General features: G+C 37.6%; 2 protein-coding genes across 2 annotated transcripts in view; both read left to right on the top strand.

Moving 5' to 3' along the window:
* Window positions 1–62: 62 nt before the first annotated feature.
* On the top strand, window positions 63–12,340 carry PSMA1 (proteasome 20S subunit alpha 1). The gene is made up of 10 exons (XM_060159609.1): window positions 63–176; window positions 1,481–1,525; window positions 1,979–2,080; window positions 2,201–2,304; window positions 4,181–4,269; window positions 4,891–4,961; window positions 5,080–5,209; window positions 6,432–6,511; window positions 10,560–10,670; window positions 11,974–12,340. The coding sequence occupies exons 1-10, from the start codon at window positions 174–176 to the stop codon at window positions 12,028–12,030; spliced, it is 792 nt and encodes a 263-aa protein (XP_060015592.1). The 5' UTR covers window positions 63–173; the 3' UTR covers window positions 12,031–12,340.
* A 4,221-nt stretch (window positions 12,341–16,561) lies between these two features.
* Window positions 16,562–21,389, top strand: part of COPB1 (COPI coat complex subunit beta 1) — a 32,032-nt gene continuing 27,204 nt past the window's right edge. Inside the window, exons 1-4 of the mRNA XM_060159611.1 lie at window positions 16,562–16,686; window positions 17,385–17,536; window positions 20,471–20,700; window positions 21,123–21,292. Of these exons, the coding sequence (XP_060015594.1) occupies window positions 17,446–17,536; window positions 20,471–20,700; window positions 21,123–21,292 (491 nt within the window). The 5' untranslated portion in view covers window positions 16,562–16,686; window positions 17,385–17,445. The remainder of the gene's footprint in view (window positions 16,687–17,384; window positions 17,537–20,470; window positions 20,701–21,122; window positions 21,293–21,389) is intronic.

Raw genomic sequence — 21,389 nt, forward strand, 5'->3', positions numbered from 1 at the left:
GAGGGCGGGGGAGCGAGGGAAGCCTATCGACATCTCTGGAATAGACTGCTCTACCCTGCGCCACCGCCTTCAAAGTCCCGCAGACTTCTCTGTAGATCGCCTAGCGGAAGTTCAGGCAGCGCTGCTCGGTCCGCGGGTTTTCAGGAGGCCGAAGCCAGCCTCGCGCCGGAACCATGGTGAGTTGGATTCCGAGCTCAGGCTGGGTTTGGGCAGAGGTCCGCTGGCTGGGGTTGGCGAGCCGCCTCGCCTGTCATCCTTAGAGCGGCCCGAGGCCACGGACCATGGGAACCTTAGCCGAGTGGAGGGTTCAGGCAGTGATTCAGCATCTCCGGCCTGGCCGGGAGAGGGGAGGTCGGTAGTTGGTGTGGCCTTTTCCCGGGGTTTGTTTCGCTTTCCACCGGGCCTTGAACAGTACCTCCTCGGACTACTAGCCGAGTTCGCCCCTCAGTTTCCTTCAGTCGAGTAGATTCCGAGCGGTCCAGAGAGGCCCCTAGTGCTCTGTGTGGGAGAAAGGGAAAATGGGGACTTGAGATCTGCCTGTACTGCCAAGTGCGGACTTGACCCCAGGGTTTGGGTTCCTGGACCGCGTTCATTTTCCACGTGGGTCCCTCAGAGCTCTCCCTCAGAGCTCGATCAGAAAAGGCCCTATTCAATCACTTTGTCCAGTCACCTAGTTTTACAAATGAGTGAACCGAAGCTGATAGAAGTGATGGAATCAAGGTTACAATATAGGGCTCAGGGCTTGCAGACCGATGTCTGCCATTCCAGCCTTCAGGTTGCTCACCACCATGATTAGTCTCCCAAGTACTGTGCTGGTGGACTTGTTTTAATACCGTCCTTAAAGCAGTAATGGGTCTGTCGCTGCGGCTATTTGTGTCCGCTTCTAACTTCCTGGGGACATTGTGTTCATTCAGTACGAATGTTTCAAAGGCACTGTTTTAAGCACAGTGAAGGTTCAAAGATAAATCAGACATGTCCCTAATCGTAATATAAAGTAGAAAGGGACGTGTAGATAAAGAACTGGTGGGAGTATGTTTTGGGATTTGGGGAGGAAAGATGGAGAAGACTTTAGGAGGTAGACATTTGAGCTAGTTTAGGGAAAAGTAATGCTTTTGACCATTTATTAAGGTCTGGTATAAGGGAAGAGCATAAGCAAAGATAGGAAGGAAAGTGGACACATAGGAACTTTAGTAATTGACTGAACCTAAAGCGGGTGCTATGGACAGTGTTAGAATTGTAAGATAGGTTGGGAGCATAAGTCCCATCTAGATTTGCTCTCCCCTACCCAACTAGCTCTTTGTAAATGTAAAACTGGTTTGCAGCTGAGTACAGCAGTAATCTTCCAATGAGGTTGCAATAACAGTCTTTTGTTAATGTTAGATGAAAACAGATGGAAGAACATTTTTTAATGATAGATCTTGTTAAGATTTGGGATTTGTAATGTTCTCGTGTTAATAAGTCTTTTTTCATTTACTTTCAGTTTCGCAACCAGTATGACAATGATGTCACTGTTTGGAGCCCTCAGGTAAAATGTTTTATACTATTTCTATGAAGTGGTTTTTGGTGGCTGCAATGTGTTTAGAAACTTATGGGATTGTGGGCAGTGAGAAAATGGAATATAATCACTTTAGACTTTTCTGAAACCTAAATGTATCATAAAAGTAAGTTTCCTAGTTTTTTTGTTTGTTTGTTATTTATTTATTTATTTTGGCTGAGCTGGGTCCTAGTTGCGGCATGCAGGATCTTTTTAGTCGTGGCATGCAGACTCTTAGTTGCAGCACGCATGAAGGATCTAGTTCCCCGACCAGGGATCGAACCCGGGCCCCCTGCATTGGAGTTTTACCCACTGGACCATCAGGGAAGTCCCAAGTTTCCTAGTTTAACTATGTTCACCTGATTTTGGGGATCTCTAATTTTAAATATATAAGAGGGTCTTGTAAGATGACTCTAAGGTATGTTGGGGTTTTTTTTGTTTTAGGGCAGGATTCATCAAATTGAATATGCAATGGAAGCTGTCAAACAAGGTTCAGCCACAGTTGGTCTTAAATCAAAAACCCATGCAGTGTTGGTTGCGTTGAAGGTAAGTAAAGCAGTAAATATATCTTCTTCCTTTAGAAAACAACTGTCAAATGTAACTTTCACTATATAGATAATAAAATTGCAAACTTGTTTTTCTGTCTTAAATAATGTCTCTATTTAGAGAGCACAGTCAGAACTTGCAGCTCATCAGAAAAAAATTCTCCATGTTGATAACCATATTGGTATCTCAATTGCGGGACTTACTGCTGATGCTAGATTGTTATGGTGAGTATGATCGTGGAAAACAAAAGAAACATCCCTTTGATTCATAATTGATTACATTTCTAGAAAAGATGCAGATATTTTAAGAAGTTGTCTGCCAGAATGCTTATAAGTTAAGATCATGAATACCTTAATGGATTTGGAGTCAGTTACTAAGTATTCCATTTCTTGATCACTGCAGTATTAATAGAATTAATCATATTAATATTAACGCTTTTGAGAAGTCATTGAATAATGTGTTACTTGATAACTCAGTATATATTGTTTGATATCAGGTCTGAGAAGAGCTTGACACTTTTTTCAGGTTTCTAAGGATCAGCTGAACTACCCTTGCTTTCTTTAACACATCAGTATTCATTTGACATTTATTTTTTGCAAAGCTCAATACTGGGTACTGCAGGGTATACAAAAGTGAATCAGACATAGATCTCATCTTCTAGGAACTTAAAACCTAGTAGAATATCTGTAAGGTAGAAAGTGGAGAGTAACTGGTATATTTCTGTGAGAGACCAGAGGAGATAAAGATTATTTCTAGTTGAGGGGCATTGTGTAAATGAAGAGGTGGGGCTTTGGAATCACACAGTCTTTAGTCCCCACTTTTAGCACTTAGTCTGATATTGATCTAGTCACTTAAACTCTCAATTTTTTAGTGTTTTTTCTAAGGTTACTGATAAATAGCCTAACATGTAGAACACTTAACACAGTGACTTTTGTTCTGTGTGTTGGGAGGTGGGAGGTAGTTAGCCAAAAGTGATCTCTTAAGTCTGTGATTTAATTAGGAAAGAAGGAATATAAACACTAAGGGAAATAATAATGTTTAAAATTTTTAAGTTATCTGGCAAGCCCCCCTGCTCTCTTAGGTCAGCAGTATAGTGACGGCATTATTAGTGACAGTTTCTTTTAGCTGTTGAAAATGTAATATATGTTGTGCCGTCAAACATTTTATTTAACCCAATCTGTCCAAAATATTGTCGTGTCACAGGTAATCAGTATAAAAACTTTATTAATGAGATGTTTTACGTTGTTTTTTTGTACTAAGTCTTTGAAATTTCATGTATATTTTGTACTTATGGTACATCTCAATTCAGACTAGCCACTTTTTCAGTGCTCACTAGTCACATGTGATTAGTACCTGCCATATTGGGCAATGCAGTTTTAGACAGCCCTGGGAAATGGACTTAAACGAAAGTAGAGAACAAGTAGCTTGGTTCCTGCAGCCAACATTTGATCATCAGATGTGACATACACATAAACTAGACAAAGCAGCATGAAAGAAAAGTACATATCCATTTCTTGTTTATTCTCTTGGCTTTAATAGTTAGGCATGAATTTCCTTTTCCCCTGTGTTATACTTGCTTGAATCTTGTCAGGTTTAAGAGTGAGACTCAACAGTCTAGTGTCTGGTATCTCCTCTAGAGTGCTGCTTATGGATAGAAGTAACGTTGGCTGGACATGTTAACAGTGCCGTACTATGGATTCTATTTCTTGTATTTGTTCTATTGGGGAAATTTTCATCAGCTTTCAAGAAAAAAAGCACTGTCTTGTTGACAGTGGGAAGGGTAAGAGAAGAGACATTGCTCTTTTTCTCTTGCTCAGCCTTTTCTTCTCTATTCTATAAAGTGCTCTGAGACAAAGGTTATCTAGAACTAAGGAACATTTTAGTCATAAACATAGTAAGATTGTGAAAACTTTAAGGTTAGTCATTTAAAATTTAGAAGGAAGAGTTGGTATAAAAATGCATCCTTGTGGCCATGTCTTTGTGGTTCCCTTGTATGGATGTAATTCATGTAAATGTCTGGAAGAAAGCAAAAAGAAATGAAATTATTTAGAATAACTCTCTGTGATTTGAAATTACTAATTTTTCTTGTTTCTTTTTTAGTAATTTTATGCGCCAGGAGTGTTTGGATTCCAGATTTGTATTTGACAGACCTCTTCCTGTGTCTCGTCTTGTATCTCTAATTGGAAGCAGTATCCTTTTTATTTATGAATTTATTTTAGCATTTATGGATGTGGACTTTAAAGGGTTTTGATACTTTATCCTTATGTTACTTATTAGGAATATGATAATATATAACATGGGTAAGATTGTGAAAACTTTAAGGTTAGTCACTTTTCAATAGCGGAATGTTTAAAATTTTTAGAAGGAGAGTTGTAGGAAGTTTTACCATGGAAGAATGGGTCTAAATAAGAAATTGGGCTGCTCTTTTATCAGCCCTTATAGATAAGCAATTAATATTTTCCAGATACAGATAAGCCAAATTTCAGAAAAACTAAGCATCATTTTTAGAGGAGATTTAAAATTTTTTATTGGTGGTTCTAGATGTTCCCAAAAAATCCTTGCCTCTTATATCCAAAATGAATGAGATTCTTTACATCAGAGAAAGTCATTTTGGTAGCACTCACTTTGGATTTGGTGGATAGCCAAACATTTTTTTATAATAAGCCAAATAAATATTTCTTTTATTTTCTTCTTCTTGTGGTGGATTATGCAGCAGTTAAGAAACCAGAGTTCTTTGTTAATAATGTTTAATTTGAAAATAAAGATAGTACTTTATACCTTGTTAGAGCAGGCTCTTTAACTAGTTTAAGAAACTCAGATACCAACACAAAGATATGGCCGGAGACCATATGGTGTTGGGCTGCTTATTGCTGGTTATGATGTAAGTTCGTAGAATATTGTTATATTTTAATGATTTTTTAAAAACTGACTAGAAATTTTCTAATTTTTAGCTCAATCAAAGTGAAGAATTATGTAGTGTATTTTCCTTCTCTTTGTAGGATATGGGCCCTCACATTTTCCAAACTTGTCCATCTGCTAACTATTTTGACTGCAGAGCTATGTCCATTGGAGCCCGTTCTCAGTCAGCTCGTACTTACTTGGAGAGACATATGTCAGAGTTTATGGAGTGTAAGTGATTTTTTTTTCTTGTCCCCTCCAGTCTTTATGTAGTGAATAAATATAGTATTCTAAATGAAGAAAAATATCTGCTTTACAGAAAGAATTTTTAAAAAGATTAAACCCATGAAGTGTATATTATTTCTGTCACACATACTAGCTTTTACTTTCTCTGACTACCACAGTAATTTGAATCATCAGTAGAACTTTTTCAAAATATAAATATGTGTCCCTGACCTTGAAGATTCTTGATTCAGTTGGTCTGAAGAAAGTGTGCCCCAGCCAGAGTTGAGAGCTACTGTACTAGCTACCAGTTGTAAGTTCTGTTTACAACTTTTAGTTTTCTGAGATTCTTATTTTTAGCCACACAGACATTCTGCATTAAGTAGTCCATAAATAAATAAGAAGTCAGTGTAGCTGTGGGAAAGAAAGGTAAAAGATGTAAGGTGTGGTGATAGGGCAGGTTTTTGAGTAGTTTGCTTATGCAAGGCTCTTGGATTTTAACACATGCTTTTTATGCATCTGTTGGGGTAATCATATGTTTTTTTTTCCCCCTGTATTCTATTGTGGTGTATTGCATTGCTTTTGAACATTAAACCAGCTTTGCATTCCTGGGATAAATCCCTCTTGGTCATGGTGTATAATATAAATTTTATATATATATATATATATATATGTGTGTGTGTGTGTATATATATATAATGTTTATATAAACATAAATGTTGCTGGATTCAGTTTGCTGGTATTTTGTTGAGGTTTTTTGTGTATATGTTCATAAGGGATATTAATCTGTAGTTTTACTTTCTTGTGGTATCCTTGTGTAATTTTGGCATCAGGGCCGAAACTACACAAGGATGGTTGTACTGGCCACATACAAGGAGTTGGAGGCTCCTTTTATAAAGAGCAAATACAGTGGTGAGCATTCCACAGAATACATTATATGAAACTTTGAGCTGTATTATTTGTAAATCAGGATTTTGATTTAACTTATAGCATAAGAAAAGGGTAAATTCAGTAACAAAAATCAATTATCCTCTCATTAAATAAAATAATAGCAATCTAATAATAGATTATTAAAAGATTATATGGCCAAACTTTAGACTTTTGGGTTTTTGTATTATGATGTATTTAGTATGTGACAAAAACCATGATTTCAAACTATAGGGCTGACAAATAAAAGAAGCCTAGCATGAAAATGGAATTAAGAAATAATTATTAATCTATTATATTTTAGGCAATTTGAATGAACTGGTTAAGCATGGTCTGCGTGCCTTACGGGAGACACTTCCTGCAGAACAGGACCTAACTACAAAGGTAAATATCACATTTCCCAATTGTAGATACTAACATTACGGTTTAATCATTTATCACATAAATGTAAGTAATAGAGAAGTTTGTGTACTTACAGTTCTTCAATTTGTGAGTTGGTTGCCTTGGCTCATTCTCTCACTTTAAGATGTTCACTAAAAGGGACTGATTTTGAAATGATTTTTAAACATTTCTTTTTGGTATAAAGCAATAAAAGCAGTATGTCTGAGGTACAATATTCTTCATTTCTTCAAGAGGTAGGAATATCGTCATATTTTTAATTCAGTGAACAAATATGTACATTGAGCACTTACCACATGTAGGCAGTAGGCGTTGAGAATATATAGTAAACATAACAAACATCTTGGCATTTTTGGGACATACATCCAAGTGGGGGAAGAGAGACAGTATACCCACAAGTAAATTATATAGGATATTAGAAGGTGATAAATGCTATAGAAAAAATAAAACAGGTTAAGAGGAATAAGAGTGACCAATAGGGTGTAAGAAGGAGGTGTGGTAGGTATAATTTAAAATAGAGTGGTCAGGGATGGCCTCACTGAGAAAGTGAAATTTGAGGGAAAGATCTAAAGGAGGTGAGTGAGTGAGCTATGCAGATGTCTAGATCAGTATTCTTCCAGGGAGTATAATTGCAAAGACCTTGAGTCCAGAATGTCCCTAGTGTTTGAAGCAAGGAGGCCGGTAGTGTCAGTCAGTGATCAAGAGGAAGAGAAGGAATGAAGTCAGAGAGGTAATGGAGGCCAGATTGTGTATGTCCTATAAACCATTGTAGATGCTTTGGATTTTACTCCCAGTGGGCTGTTAGAGTTTGAACAGAGGAATACCATGGCTTGATTTAGGTTTTAAAAGAGTCACTCTGGTTGCCGTTCTGAGAACAGATTGTAGTGGGGACATGGGTGGAAATAGTTTCAAGGTTGTTATAGTAATTCAGGTGAGAGATTGTGGTGGATTAGAGCAGAGTCATAAGAGTTGGAGATGATGAGAAGTAGTTCAGTTTTGCTTATGTTTTGAAATTAGAACCAAAAAGGTTTGCTAACAAATTGGTTGTGGGGTGTGAGCTTAAAAAACTAAATCAGGGGCTTCCCTGGTGGCGCAGTGGTTGAGAGTCCGCCTGCCAATGTAGGGGATGTGGGTTCGTGCCCCGGTCCGGGAAGATCCCACATGCCGCGGAGCAGCTGGGCCCGTGAGCCATGGCTGCTGAGCCTGCGCGTCCGGAGCCTGTGCTCTGCAATGGGAGAGGCCACAACAGTGAGAGGCCTGCGTACCGCAAAAAAAATAAAAATAAAAATAATCAGGTTTTTGGCCCGATGAGAGGAAGGAGAGATTTATGATTTACTGAGATGGATAAGACAGTTAGAGAACAGGTTTTGGGGTAAGGTTGTGGAGGAAGATCAGGCGGTTAGTTTAGGACTTAACAGGATTTGAAATGCCTCTTGTTTGTCCATTTGGTGATAAAGAATAAACAGATATCAGATGTTCACCCCCTAGAGTTTGGTGGAGAATGGTCTATCCTAGAGTTACAAATGTTGGAGTCTTTGTGTAGAAATGGCATTTAGAGACTGGCCTGGATTAGATTTCTAAAAGAATCGAATAGTTAGACAAGAGGTTTGAAGACTTGGTTAAGGGCACTCTACCCTTTAGAGGTTGGGAAGTGAGTAGGAATCAGCAAAAAGGACTGAGAAAGGTGACGAGGAAGGTCGGAGGAAAACTTGGAAAATGAGGCATCCTTAAAAGCAAATGAAGAAACTGCAGTTATCCCTTGGAATCTGGGGAGGGATTTGTTCCAGGGATCCCCCCCTTGGATACAAAATCTGCAGATGCTCAAGTCCCTTATATAAAACAGCATAGTATTTGCATCTTAACCTACGCACATCCTCCTGTATACTTGAAATCATCTGTATATTACTTATAATACCTAATACAATGTAAATGGCATGTAAATAGTTGTAATTGCAATGTAAACGCTATGTAAACAGTTGCCAGTGCGTAGCAAATTCAAGTTTTGCTTTTTGGAACTTTCTGGAATTTTTTTTTTCCTGAATATTTTTTGGTTTGCTTTTTTTTTTTTTTTTGCAGTACCGGTACACGGGCCTCTCACTGTTGTGGCCTCTCCTGTTGTGGAGCACAGGCTCCAGATGCGCAGGCTCAGCGGCCATGGCTCACAGCGGCCTAGCCGCTCCGCGGCATGTGGGATCTTCCCGGACCCCTGCATCAGCAGGCGGACTCTCAACCACTGTGCCACCAGGGAAGCCCCCGAATATTTTTGATCCATGGTTGGTTGAATCTGAGGATGCAGAACCCACAGATAGAGGGGCCGACTGTCTTTCAAAGAGAAGAGAATGAAAAATTGCCAATAGACCATGGAAGATGTGGACTGAGAATTAACCATTAGATTAGCAGTGATGTCTCTGGGACTTGACTAGACGATCTTAATGGAACGGTGGGGTAGAAGCCTGATAGGAAAGGAGTGAGGAGAAAATAAGAGGAGAGAAATTGGAGACAGCTCTCTGGAAGAGATTTTCTGTTGTGGGTCCAGAGAAATAGGGTGGTGGCTGGAAGGGAATGTAGTGAAAAAGTGGTTTTTTATTGTTTTGGTTTTTTAAGATGGGAGAGATTACAGCAGGTTTGCTGCATGGGTATAAGAATAATCCAGTATCAAGAAAAACATTTATATAAGATAAAAATGAGAAAAACTGCTAGACCAATTACCTTGAACATCACACAGGTGGAAAGGTAGGCCTTAGAGAGGAAATTGGGCTATTCATTCCCAGTAACAGGAAGGGAGAGAATCTAGGGACATAGATACAGGAAAGAGTGGATACTGTGGGAGCTTGTGAACATTCTCTTCTGATTGCTTCTATTTTCTCAGTGAAATAGGAGCAAGGTTTTAAGCTGGAAGGAGAATGGAGAATATTAGAAAGAGTTGTCCAGGGAAGGGGAGATTGAATGATCTAGGGACCCGTATAATACAACAACCACTAAAGGCCTCCTTGAGGTTAATGATCATTAACTAAAGTGAGATCAGTCAGCATATTTTAAAATCCATTTTGTTATAATGAATGGATAATTAATATTTAATATGTCTATGAAGACTTTATAGCCTGCATAATCTTTTTAAACACTTTTTTCTATTATGAAAATAATATTCTTTCAAAAAAATTAGGAAAGTACATTAAATTTTTTTAATTTGTTTAAAATACCTATAATGCCATCACTCCAAGATGACTGTCTTTTAAAATTTGGGTATACAGTTGACTGTTGACATTTACAACTTGGAAAAGGTTACTCAGGTATCTGGCTTCCTGATTTCACATTTTTACTGAATCATAGAGAATGCCCTATATATCCTTAATGCCTCAAGTTTTTGCTGAAATTTTAATCTTACGGGAGCTCTTTTGCACTGGTTAGCGTTCACTGAACACTTTAAGAATTGCTTTTTAATTTTTCCGTGTAGAACATAGTTCCAATCCCCTAAATTCAACACTTTAGAACCCAAAATTTATTTCCCTAAGAACTATCATGTCTTAACTTACACATGAAACAAATTAGATTATTTCTTAGAAGTTAGGGTTACTTCCTAGCAAAGCGGTTTGTTCCCTCACACTGGTCTTTGCATTCCCATTATGAACAAAGTTGCAAATTTCTAGGTGACATAGACCTTTGGAATTATTCATGATTATCAAAAGTGAATATTAGGAACTTCCCTGATGGTTCAGCAGTTAAGACTCCATGCTCCCAATGCAGGGGGCCTGGGTTCGATCCCTGGTCAGGGAACTAAATCCCACATGTCGCAACTGAGACCTGGCGCAGCCAAATAAATAAATAATTTTTTTAAAAAAGTGAATATTAAATCTGCAAATTACAAAAGTTTACTAGTTTTCTTCTTCCTTTTTTCCCCAAGTATTTTTTAAGTCTCATTCAAGTGCTATATAAATTTTTACTCTTCTTTTTTCCATGCAACATTTTATCATAAGCGTTTTTCCAACCTACATTCTCTTGAGTTTTAATTTTTACCTTTTTTTTTTCCCCTCAGAATGTTTCCATTGGAATTGTTGGTAAAGACTTGGAGTTTACGATTTATGATGATGATGATGTGTCTCCATTCCTGGAAGGTCTTGAAGAAAGACCACAGAGAAAGACACAGGTATATAGCTAATTATAAGCAAGAGACTTCAGTTCTATTGTTCCTACCATGACTGTGTAAATCTACCACTTTTGTCTTTAATTATTGAGATAGGCTCATAATTCATGTGGCAGTGGGAAAACTAAGAACTGACTAAAGTAAAATACTGAGGGGTCAGTGATCTCCATAAAACACAAAAAGGGTGATTTGGTTACCCATTGCAGTTTCTCACTTCTGTGGGTTGATGGGCTCAGCTAGATAGTTCTTCTGCTCATCTCATTTGGGGTCTCTCAAACGTTCCAGTCAGTTGAGGGAGTGGGGCTGGAACATCCAAGATGGCTTTACTCATGTGTCTTCTTTACTCATACTTGCTAGGTATCTTAGAGGGACAGCTAGATGGCTGGGACCTCTGCTAGGATCGCTGGGCCTCTGTCCACGTAGTCTCAGGGCCTCTCCTTCACCAGAGTATCTCTAGCAGGGTAGCAGCTCAGAGGTTGCAAAAGTTCAAAAACTGAGAAGTGCAAGCTGCCAGGCATTCTTAAGGCTGAGGCCCAGGGCTGGCACAGCATCACTTCTGTACATTCTGTTGGTTAAAACAAGTCATAGGGCCAGCCAAGATCCTACCAGAGTGGGGACTGAGAGAAAATTCATTGGGGACCAGCTTGGGAAACTAAGTTGGCTCTTCACAAATATTGAGAAAAGGATCAAGAAGTATTGGTGAATCTCAGGTTAAATACTAGCCTTTTTTTGTTGAATGTTTAGAGTACACATTTGCTTTTGTAGATGCTTTTTTGATAGCTGTGTAATTGAAAACAAAAACGGTCATGAATTTCTTCTACAGCATGAATTTTTTTTTAACATGTTGGTATTTGGAGGAGCAAGATTTGCATTATTTAACCGCTATTGGTAAGAACCAGCACTGTTGGGAAGAGTGCAGTGGAGTACCATACAACTGCTTTGTTTGAAAATATTTTTGCTGTGTTCATTAGTGCTAAAGAGGAAAAGAATGTCTAAAATGTGCGAGTATTTTAAGGCTAGTAGTGATAATAAAAGGAAAGCCTTTAGTCTTGATCAAGACAAATTACGATGAAATGCTGGAATTGTTCAGTGATGCTTAGGTTTTCAGAACTGTAAAATTGTATCTATTTTTTTAAAACCCTTTGTTCAGAAATTTTAATAGGGCAGTGAACCAAAATTGAGTATCCAAAATGTCTCCTAACTCCTTTTCTCATAAATTTTTTTTTATAACGCAATGTTTATGATTAAAAGTATATATTGGTCAAGTGTTCTTTTTACATATTTTCTTTTTTCTTCCTCTCTTAAGCCTACTCAACCTGCTGATGAACCTGCAGAAAAGGCTGATGAACCAATGGAACATTAAATGATAAACCAGTCTATATATGTATTATCATACATGTAAGAATGCAGGAACACGTATTGATGACAATAACCTATACTTTGAACCAAAAGATGCAGAATGGTGGAATGGTATGTTTTAGGAATCAGTCCAGATGTGAGTTTTTTCCAAGCAACTTCACCAAAACCATATAATGGGGTGCATTTTCTTTAAGAGCGTCTCTATAATCATTTTCTAGAAAGTATAGTTATCTGAACTAACGTTTTTATATGAAGAACATATTGTCTTTGTGGTTTTAAAGACAACTGTGAAATAAAATTGTTTCACCTGCTGATGTATTGGTGTTTTGCTTTTTAAGCAACTTCAACTCTAAATAGTAGTCTGAGATTACAGCTGTGTCATCATCATGTGTGGTCACCATGTTTGCCAAATTAAATTGCCTTATTTTTAGTGACAGGAAAAATATTACCTCTTATCTATAACAGCCTTATACTAATGCCCCAGTGTATGGACTGGCTGCATGAGAATCCATGGAGATTTGGTCCAGAATACAAATTTTAGGGTTCAACCCTGGAGATTCTGATTAAAACCTAAGAAACTACCACTTTCTAACAATAGTAGTAGGAAGTTTAACATAGGAACGATTTTTCTTTCCAACCAGCAGGTGGCAGTAGTGATATCTCTGGTCTGGTCTCAGTGTAGGGAATTTTTGCAAAAATAGCGAAAGGGAAATTTAATCCCAAGCTATCATTTCCTCTTATCCTGCCCAGCCCTACTGCAGCATAATCTTTAGGCTGCCTTCCGTTATTCCTATGAACTGTGTATGTAAATATTGCAGTATAATTTTTATCTTAGATCATGCAAAATGAAATTAGAGGAAATCTGTTTTAAAAAACAAAGCCAGTAATCAAGAATTTTGCTGCTAAGAAGCCTAGAAGAATTATTTTCTTTTCTGAGATTCATATCTTTCTAGAGAGGAGCAGTTTGTTTATAGATAGGGAACTTGGATTTTTGACCTAATTCTACTAATTAGCCGCTATTGGCTTTGAGCAATTTACTTAGCCTTCCCTTAGGGAAATCCTTTGGAGAATTATTGTGAAGGTTAAGTGGGAAAATTTATGTGAAACTTAGTAGGTTTAAATCCCTGTGTGACTTCTTGAAAGGAGAGTGGTAAGAGAAATTGGCAACCTTGTTGAAGGAATGACCTCTGACTAAATACAGGAATGTGGAGATGTTGGTCTCCACTCTGGAATCAGCCTCAAGAGTCTGCCATTTGAGCTTGCCATGAGGCCACCAGTACCATTTGACCTACAATGTAGTCACATCAAGGATATGTAACTCACAAACACAAAACAGTGAAAGAGGGAGTCCTCTTACCTGCCTTCAGACTCAGCGTACAGTCTGGGCAAAGGGGCATAAGTGAGAAATTTCATAATCTGCTCTTTCCTCAAGCAGGTCTCCCTTCCCATGTGCCTTTCACTGTGTGAGCCTCGTCTTTGTTGAGTAATTCTGTTGTTTAAATGTGTGTGTGTGTGTGTGTGTGAGAGAGAGAGAGAGATTTTTGTGTCTGTTCCCTGAATGTAAACCAATTACTTTGCTGACACTCAGCCGAAAAAAAAAAAAAAAAAACTGATCTGTATTGTACTTTGGGGGAAATTTTAGTAATTTTTTTTTCAATATGTAATTTTAGTCTGACACACTGACTTTAGAACTTAAAATCCTCCCCACCCCAATAAGATTCAATTCCATTATCTGTAGAGAGTTCATTTTGATGCCTTTTCATGTTTTATCTAGTGTATTATACTCAGGCATGCCATTTAGTCTGTATTAAATAAACAGTAAAATTCCTAATAATGTCCTCATAAAACCTATCACTTTAATATAAAGATAACATGTAATTCACTTGGAATTATTAGGCATCTATATGTGCATCTTTGAAGAACTGGTATAGTTAAAAATAAGAGACAGGGCTTCCCTGGTGGCGCAGTGGTTGAGAGTCCGCCTGCTGATGCAGGGGACATGGGTTCGTGCCCCGGTCCGGGAAGATCCCACATGACATGGAGTGGCTGGGCCCGTGAGCCATGGCCGCTGAGCCTGTGCGTCCGGAGCCTGTGCTCCGCAGGGAGAGAGGCCACAACAGTGAGAGGCCCGCATACTGCAAAAATAATAATAATAATAAGAGACAGTAAAGTAGGTGACAGGATTCAGGTTCTCATCCCAGTTTTTTCAGTGTTTAACCGTTTTGTGATCTTGCGGGCAAGTCCCTTTTCTCTAGGCCTTGATTTTCTAAACATTTAAAATTTTCAATTCTTAGTATATGACAGGTCCTTGCTCTCAATTTATAATTTAAAAAGTGTTCAAACACAACATTGTAAAACTACCCCAATAAAAATAATAAAGTGTTCAAAATGATATAATTACATGCTAGAGTAAAAAGTCCCCCAAAAAAGTTCATGTTATAACAAGTGAGGAAGAATTAGGCTGTATAAGAGCCTGATATCCGTTCAACAAGCTCTGTATTTCAGAATATACAATAATATAGATACACTGCCAGTGACAATTTTCAGCGCAGACCCAAACTGCCGAGCTTTCTTATTGCTAAGTCTAGTTTTTATGCCTTTTGGGTCCTCTTTTCATGCTGATAGATTGTCACTTCTTGATAAGTGGGCTTGCGAACCAGATAACTGCATTTGTGAAAATTCCATATTAAAAATGAAGATAGAAATGGAAGAACTTCATGTACACATACCTTGGGTTGATCTCAAGGGAATTGCACTGAGTGAAAAAAAAAAAAGTCAAACTCAAAATGTTATATTCTAGGGCTTCTTGGTGGCGCAGTGGTTTAGAGTCTGCCTGCCGATGCAGGGGACACGGGTTCGTGCCCCGGTCCTGGAAGATCCCACATGCCAGGAAGCGGCTGGGCCCGTAAGCCATAGCCGGTAAGCCTGCGCGTCCAAAGCCTGTGCTCCGCAATGGGACAGGCCACAACAGTGAGAGGCCTGCGTACCGCAAAAACAAACAAACAAAAAAAGGTTATATTCTATAATTCATTTATATTACATCCTTGAAGTGACAAAATTATAATGATGGGGAGCAGGGTAGTAGTAGCCAGGGGTTAAAGAGGGAAGTGGCTGTGACAATAAAAGAATAGCAGGAAAAAAAAAAAAAAAAAGAATAGCAGGGAAGGAAATCTAAAAAAAAGTAGATATATGTATGACTGATTCACTTTGCTATACAGCAAGAAACTAACACAACATTGTAAGCAACTATACTCCAATAAAAATTAAAATAAAAGGATAGCAGGAGGGAGCTTTGTAATGGAATTATTCTGTATCTTGACCAGTGGTGATCATACAAATCTAAACACGGTAAAATTGCATGTGAAACTGGTAAAATCTGAATGAGGAGGAGTGAATTGTATCAATGTCAGTTTCCTGGATTTGATATTGTACTATAATTATGGAAGATTTTTTTTTTACCATTGGAAGAAACTAGGTGAAGATGGAATATCTGTATTAACGTCATTTTTACAATTATCTCATGAAAAATAGTTTTAATGAAATGAATGTACAGGATTTGAGGAGCACATGGCCTTTGCGATATATTTTGCGTTCTCAAAGAATTTATTTTTTGCTTGATGGTTCCAGAAAGAAGAAATCTCAAAATAACTGGATTCTAGATAGATGAAGCACTGTTTGTGTTCTATCTCCCTAATTGAGATGAGCCTGTTAATAAGGTCGGGTTCTGTCAGAGCTCTTTGTATTCACAGTACTTTGCTTAAGGTTTCTAAAAAAACTTTATTACTAATTGGCCAGAAAACCGTCTTTGGGGGAGGGGGGTACGTGGAACCTTAAATGGACAAAACCGCAGGTACTATGACTGATCGTAGCTGTAACAATTAGGTCTTTGGAGACAGGTGAAATCCTTTTAAAACAGTGACTGTTAGTCTCCCTTTAAGGATTAAAAAAATTTAATCTAGGTGCTTGTAAAGGATCCTGAAAGGGACCGATACTAAATAAGGACCAGAAATCATACCAGTGCGACTGTGATGTTCAAGCAACTCCAGAGGCTGAGATTCAGACTACAGCGTTAAGAACTGAAATGGATCTTCATATAATGCAGTGTCTCTTATTAGAAGAACTGAAATTACTTTCTCAAATTGTATTTAGCTACTTTCCCAGTTTATTAGTGGGTATGCTAGAAAAGGGATTCCAGCTCCCAGTCTAGCGTTCTTTGCCAGTGGGCCACAGAGCCCTGTAAAATGTTTTTACTTTCTGTCCAAACACTTCTCCTTGGTTGTTTCCGTTTCTGGAAGAAAATACAGTTTCTAAGTAGCGTTTAAATAACCTCAACTCTTAACCCAAGCTTGCAGGGAGAACTTAAGTATGTGTTTCCCAGTTCCCTCTTTGGCCTAAAGCGGCCGAGGGCTTGAGAAGTGGAAGAGACTTGAAGTTCTTTTAGAATTAGAAATGCTTACGACGTACTCGCAGCGCGCAGACGCAGGGCGGAGATGCGTGTCCTCTCTGAGTTGCCGTAGGGGCTAAGGTGGCTGCGGCTTGGGTCGGTTCCCCACCCCCTTCCACGTCAGCCTAGGACTTTGCTGGTCAGCCGCCGCTGCTTCGGGTTGGAGCCGGAGGACACGGTCCCGCGGTTTCCCCAGCCGCTGCGCCTTGGAGTCAGGTAGCGGGCCGCAAGCCCCTAATCTCGGAGAGTGGTCCTGGGCTGGGCAGAGGTGGAGGAACGCGCTCTAGCGGGAAGCTTCGGAAGGGGAGCGACTAGGCCGCTAGCGTCCGGGCCTGGCGAAGTGGAACGCGGGACTGGAAGGCTCTGGGCGGGACGCCGCATCTCGGCCTGCGTACTGGCCGGGGGTCTTCTCCGACCCAGGGCCCCGGGGCTCGCCATTTCGGGCCGGGGCTTGCTTTGCAGGAGGGAAGGGACGGGGAAGTGTCCCACGGATGAACGCATTAAAGCTCTTTAAGGTTTCAGCATAGTATTCGTGCACGGGCTCTTTTAACTTCAGAATTTCAGATTGTGTATTATGTTTAAAAATCACTTTTATATCGCGATGGGCTGGGGGGCTGGGGGACTGTCACTGTATTGTGGGCTTTAGTTCTGCAGTACAGCATTCTGAACCCGGGACGGGATTGTGCGGTGGGAGATAATATACCTTAGGCCAAGGCTGACAAGTGTGTGTTTTTTAATATATCAAGATTTATTTTTATGAAACATAACGTAGATTGATCCTCCTCTTCTAATACTTTAAAATTCATAAGCCAAACTGAACTAAAGACAAGGAAGATCACGATAGTTACTGGTTCTTTTTTTGCTTTTGTTTTGTCTTTTCGCTTGTGATGATATCCTTGTATTTATTTTTCTAGGTTTTTTTTGGCATCCGTTATCTTTAAATCTTGTATCGAGAGTAGGCTATAACCGGAAACCATGACGGCTGCTGAGAACGTATGCTATACGTTAATTAACGTGCCAATGGATTCAGAACCACCTTCTGAAATTAGCTTAAAAAATGATCTAGGTAAATTTTGATAATACTTTGAAAATGAAATGAAAATAAAAAGCTCATTTGCTTTTCAAGTTCCTTTATAATTAGAAATGCTTAATTTTTGTCTTAATTTTTTCTTAGGATCTTTTCAATAGAACTTTGTCTTATTAAAAATGAAAATGTGTTACCTTTAGTCCTGCAATATTGGTTTTTACAAATAAAACATCTCAGTTTAGCTTATAACATGGTGGGGTGGGGCTAAAGAAATGTAATGGTTTAGTTTTTAACTATTCTTCAAAATAATGTAATGTCTTGTTTAAATGTAGCTGACAGTTCTCTGTAGATAACAGGTTGAGAATGTGTATTTGAATGTTTTAATTCCTTTGTGCACTTAACTTCATATTACTTAGCTTGTAAAACCAAAAGAACTTTGTTCTTTGGGTTCACTACCTGTTGAACAAGTAAGTCAACACTGGGATATATGTATATTTTTCAGAAAGATTTAAGCTTTTCATTTTTAAAGCATTTATACAAAGAAGAAAACAAAAACTATATTTCTGAATTTTAGAAGTGTATACTGTATCTCCTTTTTGTGAATGATTCTGTCAAAAATTTTTTTTAGGTAATGCATATTCCAAGATAATGATTCTTGTTTGACTGAACTACTAAAAATAAGTTTAACTTAAACTGATAACTACTGTTTAAAACAGATTAGAGGGAAAATAATGCTTCAAACCTTGAGAGTATCTTTTAAAAGATAGTTTGCTGTTTGAAAGGAGATGATGTTTTACTTGCATATTCCCACCTCTTAATCAGCAGTAATGGAATACCTCCTGATTTAGGTTACTCAGTACTATGTTTCTATTGAGGTCTGTTTTTAGAGAAGGAAAAAGAAATGTTTTTTTTATGGCATTTAAACTGATATCCTTAGTTTACAAAAGCCACCTGTACTGTATTTCCTTTTTTTTTCATGTTCATGTTAGATAGTAGAATGGAATGCAAATTAATAAATAAACTTTCAGTACTATTTTTTCTCATAATTTAAAAGTTTTAGTTTTTAAACCCCCAGAATACTTAAGTTTACTGCTGGTAAACTTTATTGCTGTTTATTGCTGGAACAAAACTTGTCCTTAACTGTAAAAGTACTCTTAACTACCTGCCACCTACCAAATAAATAAATAAGTAGTCTTGAATTTTTTGTACATTTTTTACTTTATTGCAAAAGAGTTGAGATGAGAAAAAGTTTAGGAGTAGTTTCCAATTTGAGTAACAAATACTTTGGTGAAATAGTGAGTTGCTTTAACTACCCTTTACCTTTAATCACTGGATGTGAGCCCTGATGACTATACATTCCTTGGAGTATATTTTGGTGAATTGAATTGATATTTGAAAATTTCTATGTTTTTGATAGTGTTCACACAGGAAAAGAAGTTCTGAAAATTTTGAGTATGTGGAAAGAAGCATTCTTCACCTCAGTTTGAATTGTTAGAATAAATGGAAATTGGGGTTAGGGGAACTTGAAATAAATGGTGTTGATTTTTTACAAGTTTGCTTAATAAACTTTTAAAACTTTTTAACCTTTAGTTACAAGTGGATTTTTATCCTGCTAAACTTTTTAGATTTGCTAATTCATGAAAAGTAGTCCAAAACTGGAACAAAAGAAGCCATCAGCATTATAGTGATAGGGTATTGTCTTGTGGACTTTGTCCTTTACACGATCAAACAGATTAGGTAAAAAAAAAAATTTTTTTTTTATTCACAAAGGAAGCTTTGGGACAAAGAGAGGAAAACCTGTTTAGACTCAGTGAATACAACTTTAGCCACTTAGAACTTTGCCTAATCTGTCTTATTTTGTAGTTTTGTAGTACTGTCCTCTCTCCTGATGCTTTGTTTTTGTCATCCTCATGACTTAAAAACTGAAGGTTTGCCCAGATTGGTGCTTATTCATCCTTTTACATTAGTTCATTTCTTGATTTGATATGGCACACAATTTTTTCATGTGTGGCAGGAGATGGAATACTCTGAAGCATGGAAAGATGCTTGAGGAGTTAGTCTGTTTTAAACAAAAATACTGACCCTTACGGGATAAATTTGGCAGTAACCCTCACTGTGTTCTCAGTCCAAATACCTGAGGATATTCTCTATTCAACATGTTAAGATATCATACCAAGTTGGTAATAGATATATAGCTTTTGGGGGCTAGAAAGAGCTTTTGATCTACCTAGTACGATTCTTCTGAGCCTTAAATCCTTCCTATAACTCTACCAGTTAGTCATTCACAGTCTCTTGTCTCTTTGGCGACAACAGGAACTATTTTTATAGCCACATATGTTCTAACTGTTGAAAATTTACTTCTAGTTCTCTTCTTTTCCTCTTGATTATTAAAGACTTTTATCACCCCTCTTCATCCTTCCCTCTCTTTATTTTTATGATCTAAACAATTGTAGTAGAGTGTGCTTGTCTCATATTTCTGTCTTCGAATTTTGGATCCAAAAGATTTTTACCATAAATTCTTCAGTATGCAATAATAACGATGTGAAATTATAGATTTTTTTGCATAACATATAGCAAATATTTTTAGGTTAAGTAACAGTAAACTAGCATTTTATCTTAAATGCATCATCCTTTATTGTAAATAATGGTTACTAATCCAGTACATTATTTGGTGCACCTGTAGATTCACGGCTTCTGCATTAACTCCATTGGTTTGGGACCAAAGATCTAATCCAGTGCCTTTATATTATGTGTAAAGAATCATGAGGTTCAGAGATGAATGACTTGTATAAAGTGGTACAGCTTGTTTTTGTCAAAGCCAGGTGGAAAACCCTTGTCACTTGGGTTAGTACCTTTGTTACCATTGCCACTGATAATGTGAGAAAATGTTTTATTTTGTAATTGCTTTTAAAATTATCTGAGAAATTTTCTTTTGAAATAATTGTGCTTTTATTTTTGGAATTTTTGAATCAGAAAAAGGAGATGTGAAGTCAAAGACTGAAGCTTTGAAGAAAGTAATCATTATGATTCTAAATGGTGAAAAGCTTCCTGGACTTCTGATGACTATCATTCGCTTTGTGCTGCCTCTTCAGGATCACACCATCAAAAAATTACTTCTGGTATTTTGGGAAATTGTTCCTAAAACAACTCCAGATGGGAGACTTTTACACGAAATGATCCTTGTATGTGATGCATATAGAAAGGTAAACCAAACCATGATTATTTCCAAATACTGCTTTGATTTTTAAATAATTGTAAAATTGGTGGAATGGGCTTTGTTTTAATTTTTAAAATTAAATCTTGGGTAAGATGTAGGTTGTAGATATTTGGAACTGAAGTTGTAAAAAGTTACTGTGAAAAGTTTTATTGTTACTTTTTTCAGACACTTTCCATGCATTTTATATGTTATTAATAAAAAACAATGACACATAGAATATAAAACATTGATGTGATAAGTAAAACTTGCTTTAATCAACAGGAATGTGATAGAAATTGTGTAATAATCTAGGTCTTTTTCCTCAAACCTACTTTCTGACTTTTTTATTGGAAAATTCTGTATTTAAAAATTGTGGGTTTCTTGTAAAATGTTGGGACTCAACATTTCATATTTAAAATTTTATATCAGGACCTTCAACATCCTAATGAATTTATTCGAGGATCTACTCTTCGTTTTCTTTGCAAATTGAAAGAGGCAGAATTGCTGGAACCTTTAATGCCAGCTATCCGTGCTTGTTTGGAGCATCGACACAGCTATGTTAGAAGAAATGCTGTTTTGGCCATCTATACTATCTATAGGTAAATAAAGGTCTTCCTTTGGCTTAGTTCTGTGAGGACTGTTCAGTCTTTCAGACTGGAAGTTCCAAAGTGGTTCCTTGTAGATTGTATGTAGCTT

The sequence above is a fragment of the Lagenorhynchus albirostris genome, chromosome 9 (assembly GCF_949774975.1).
Source record: "Lagenorhynchus albirostris chromosome 9, mLagAlb1.1, whole genome shotgun sequence".
NCBI classification, from domain to species: domain Eukaryota; kingdom Metazoa; phylum Chordata; class Mammalia; order Artiodactyla; family Delphinidae; genus Lagenorhynchus; species Lagenorhynchus albirostris.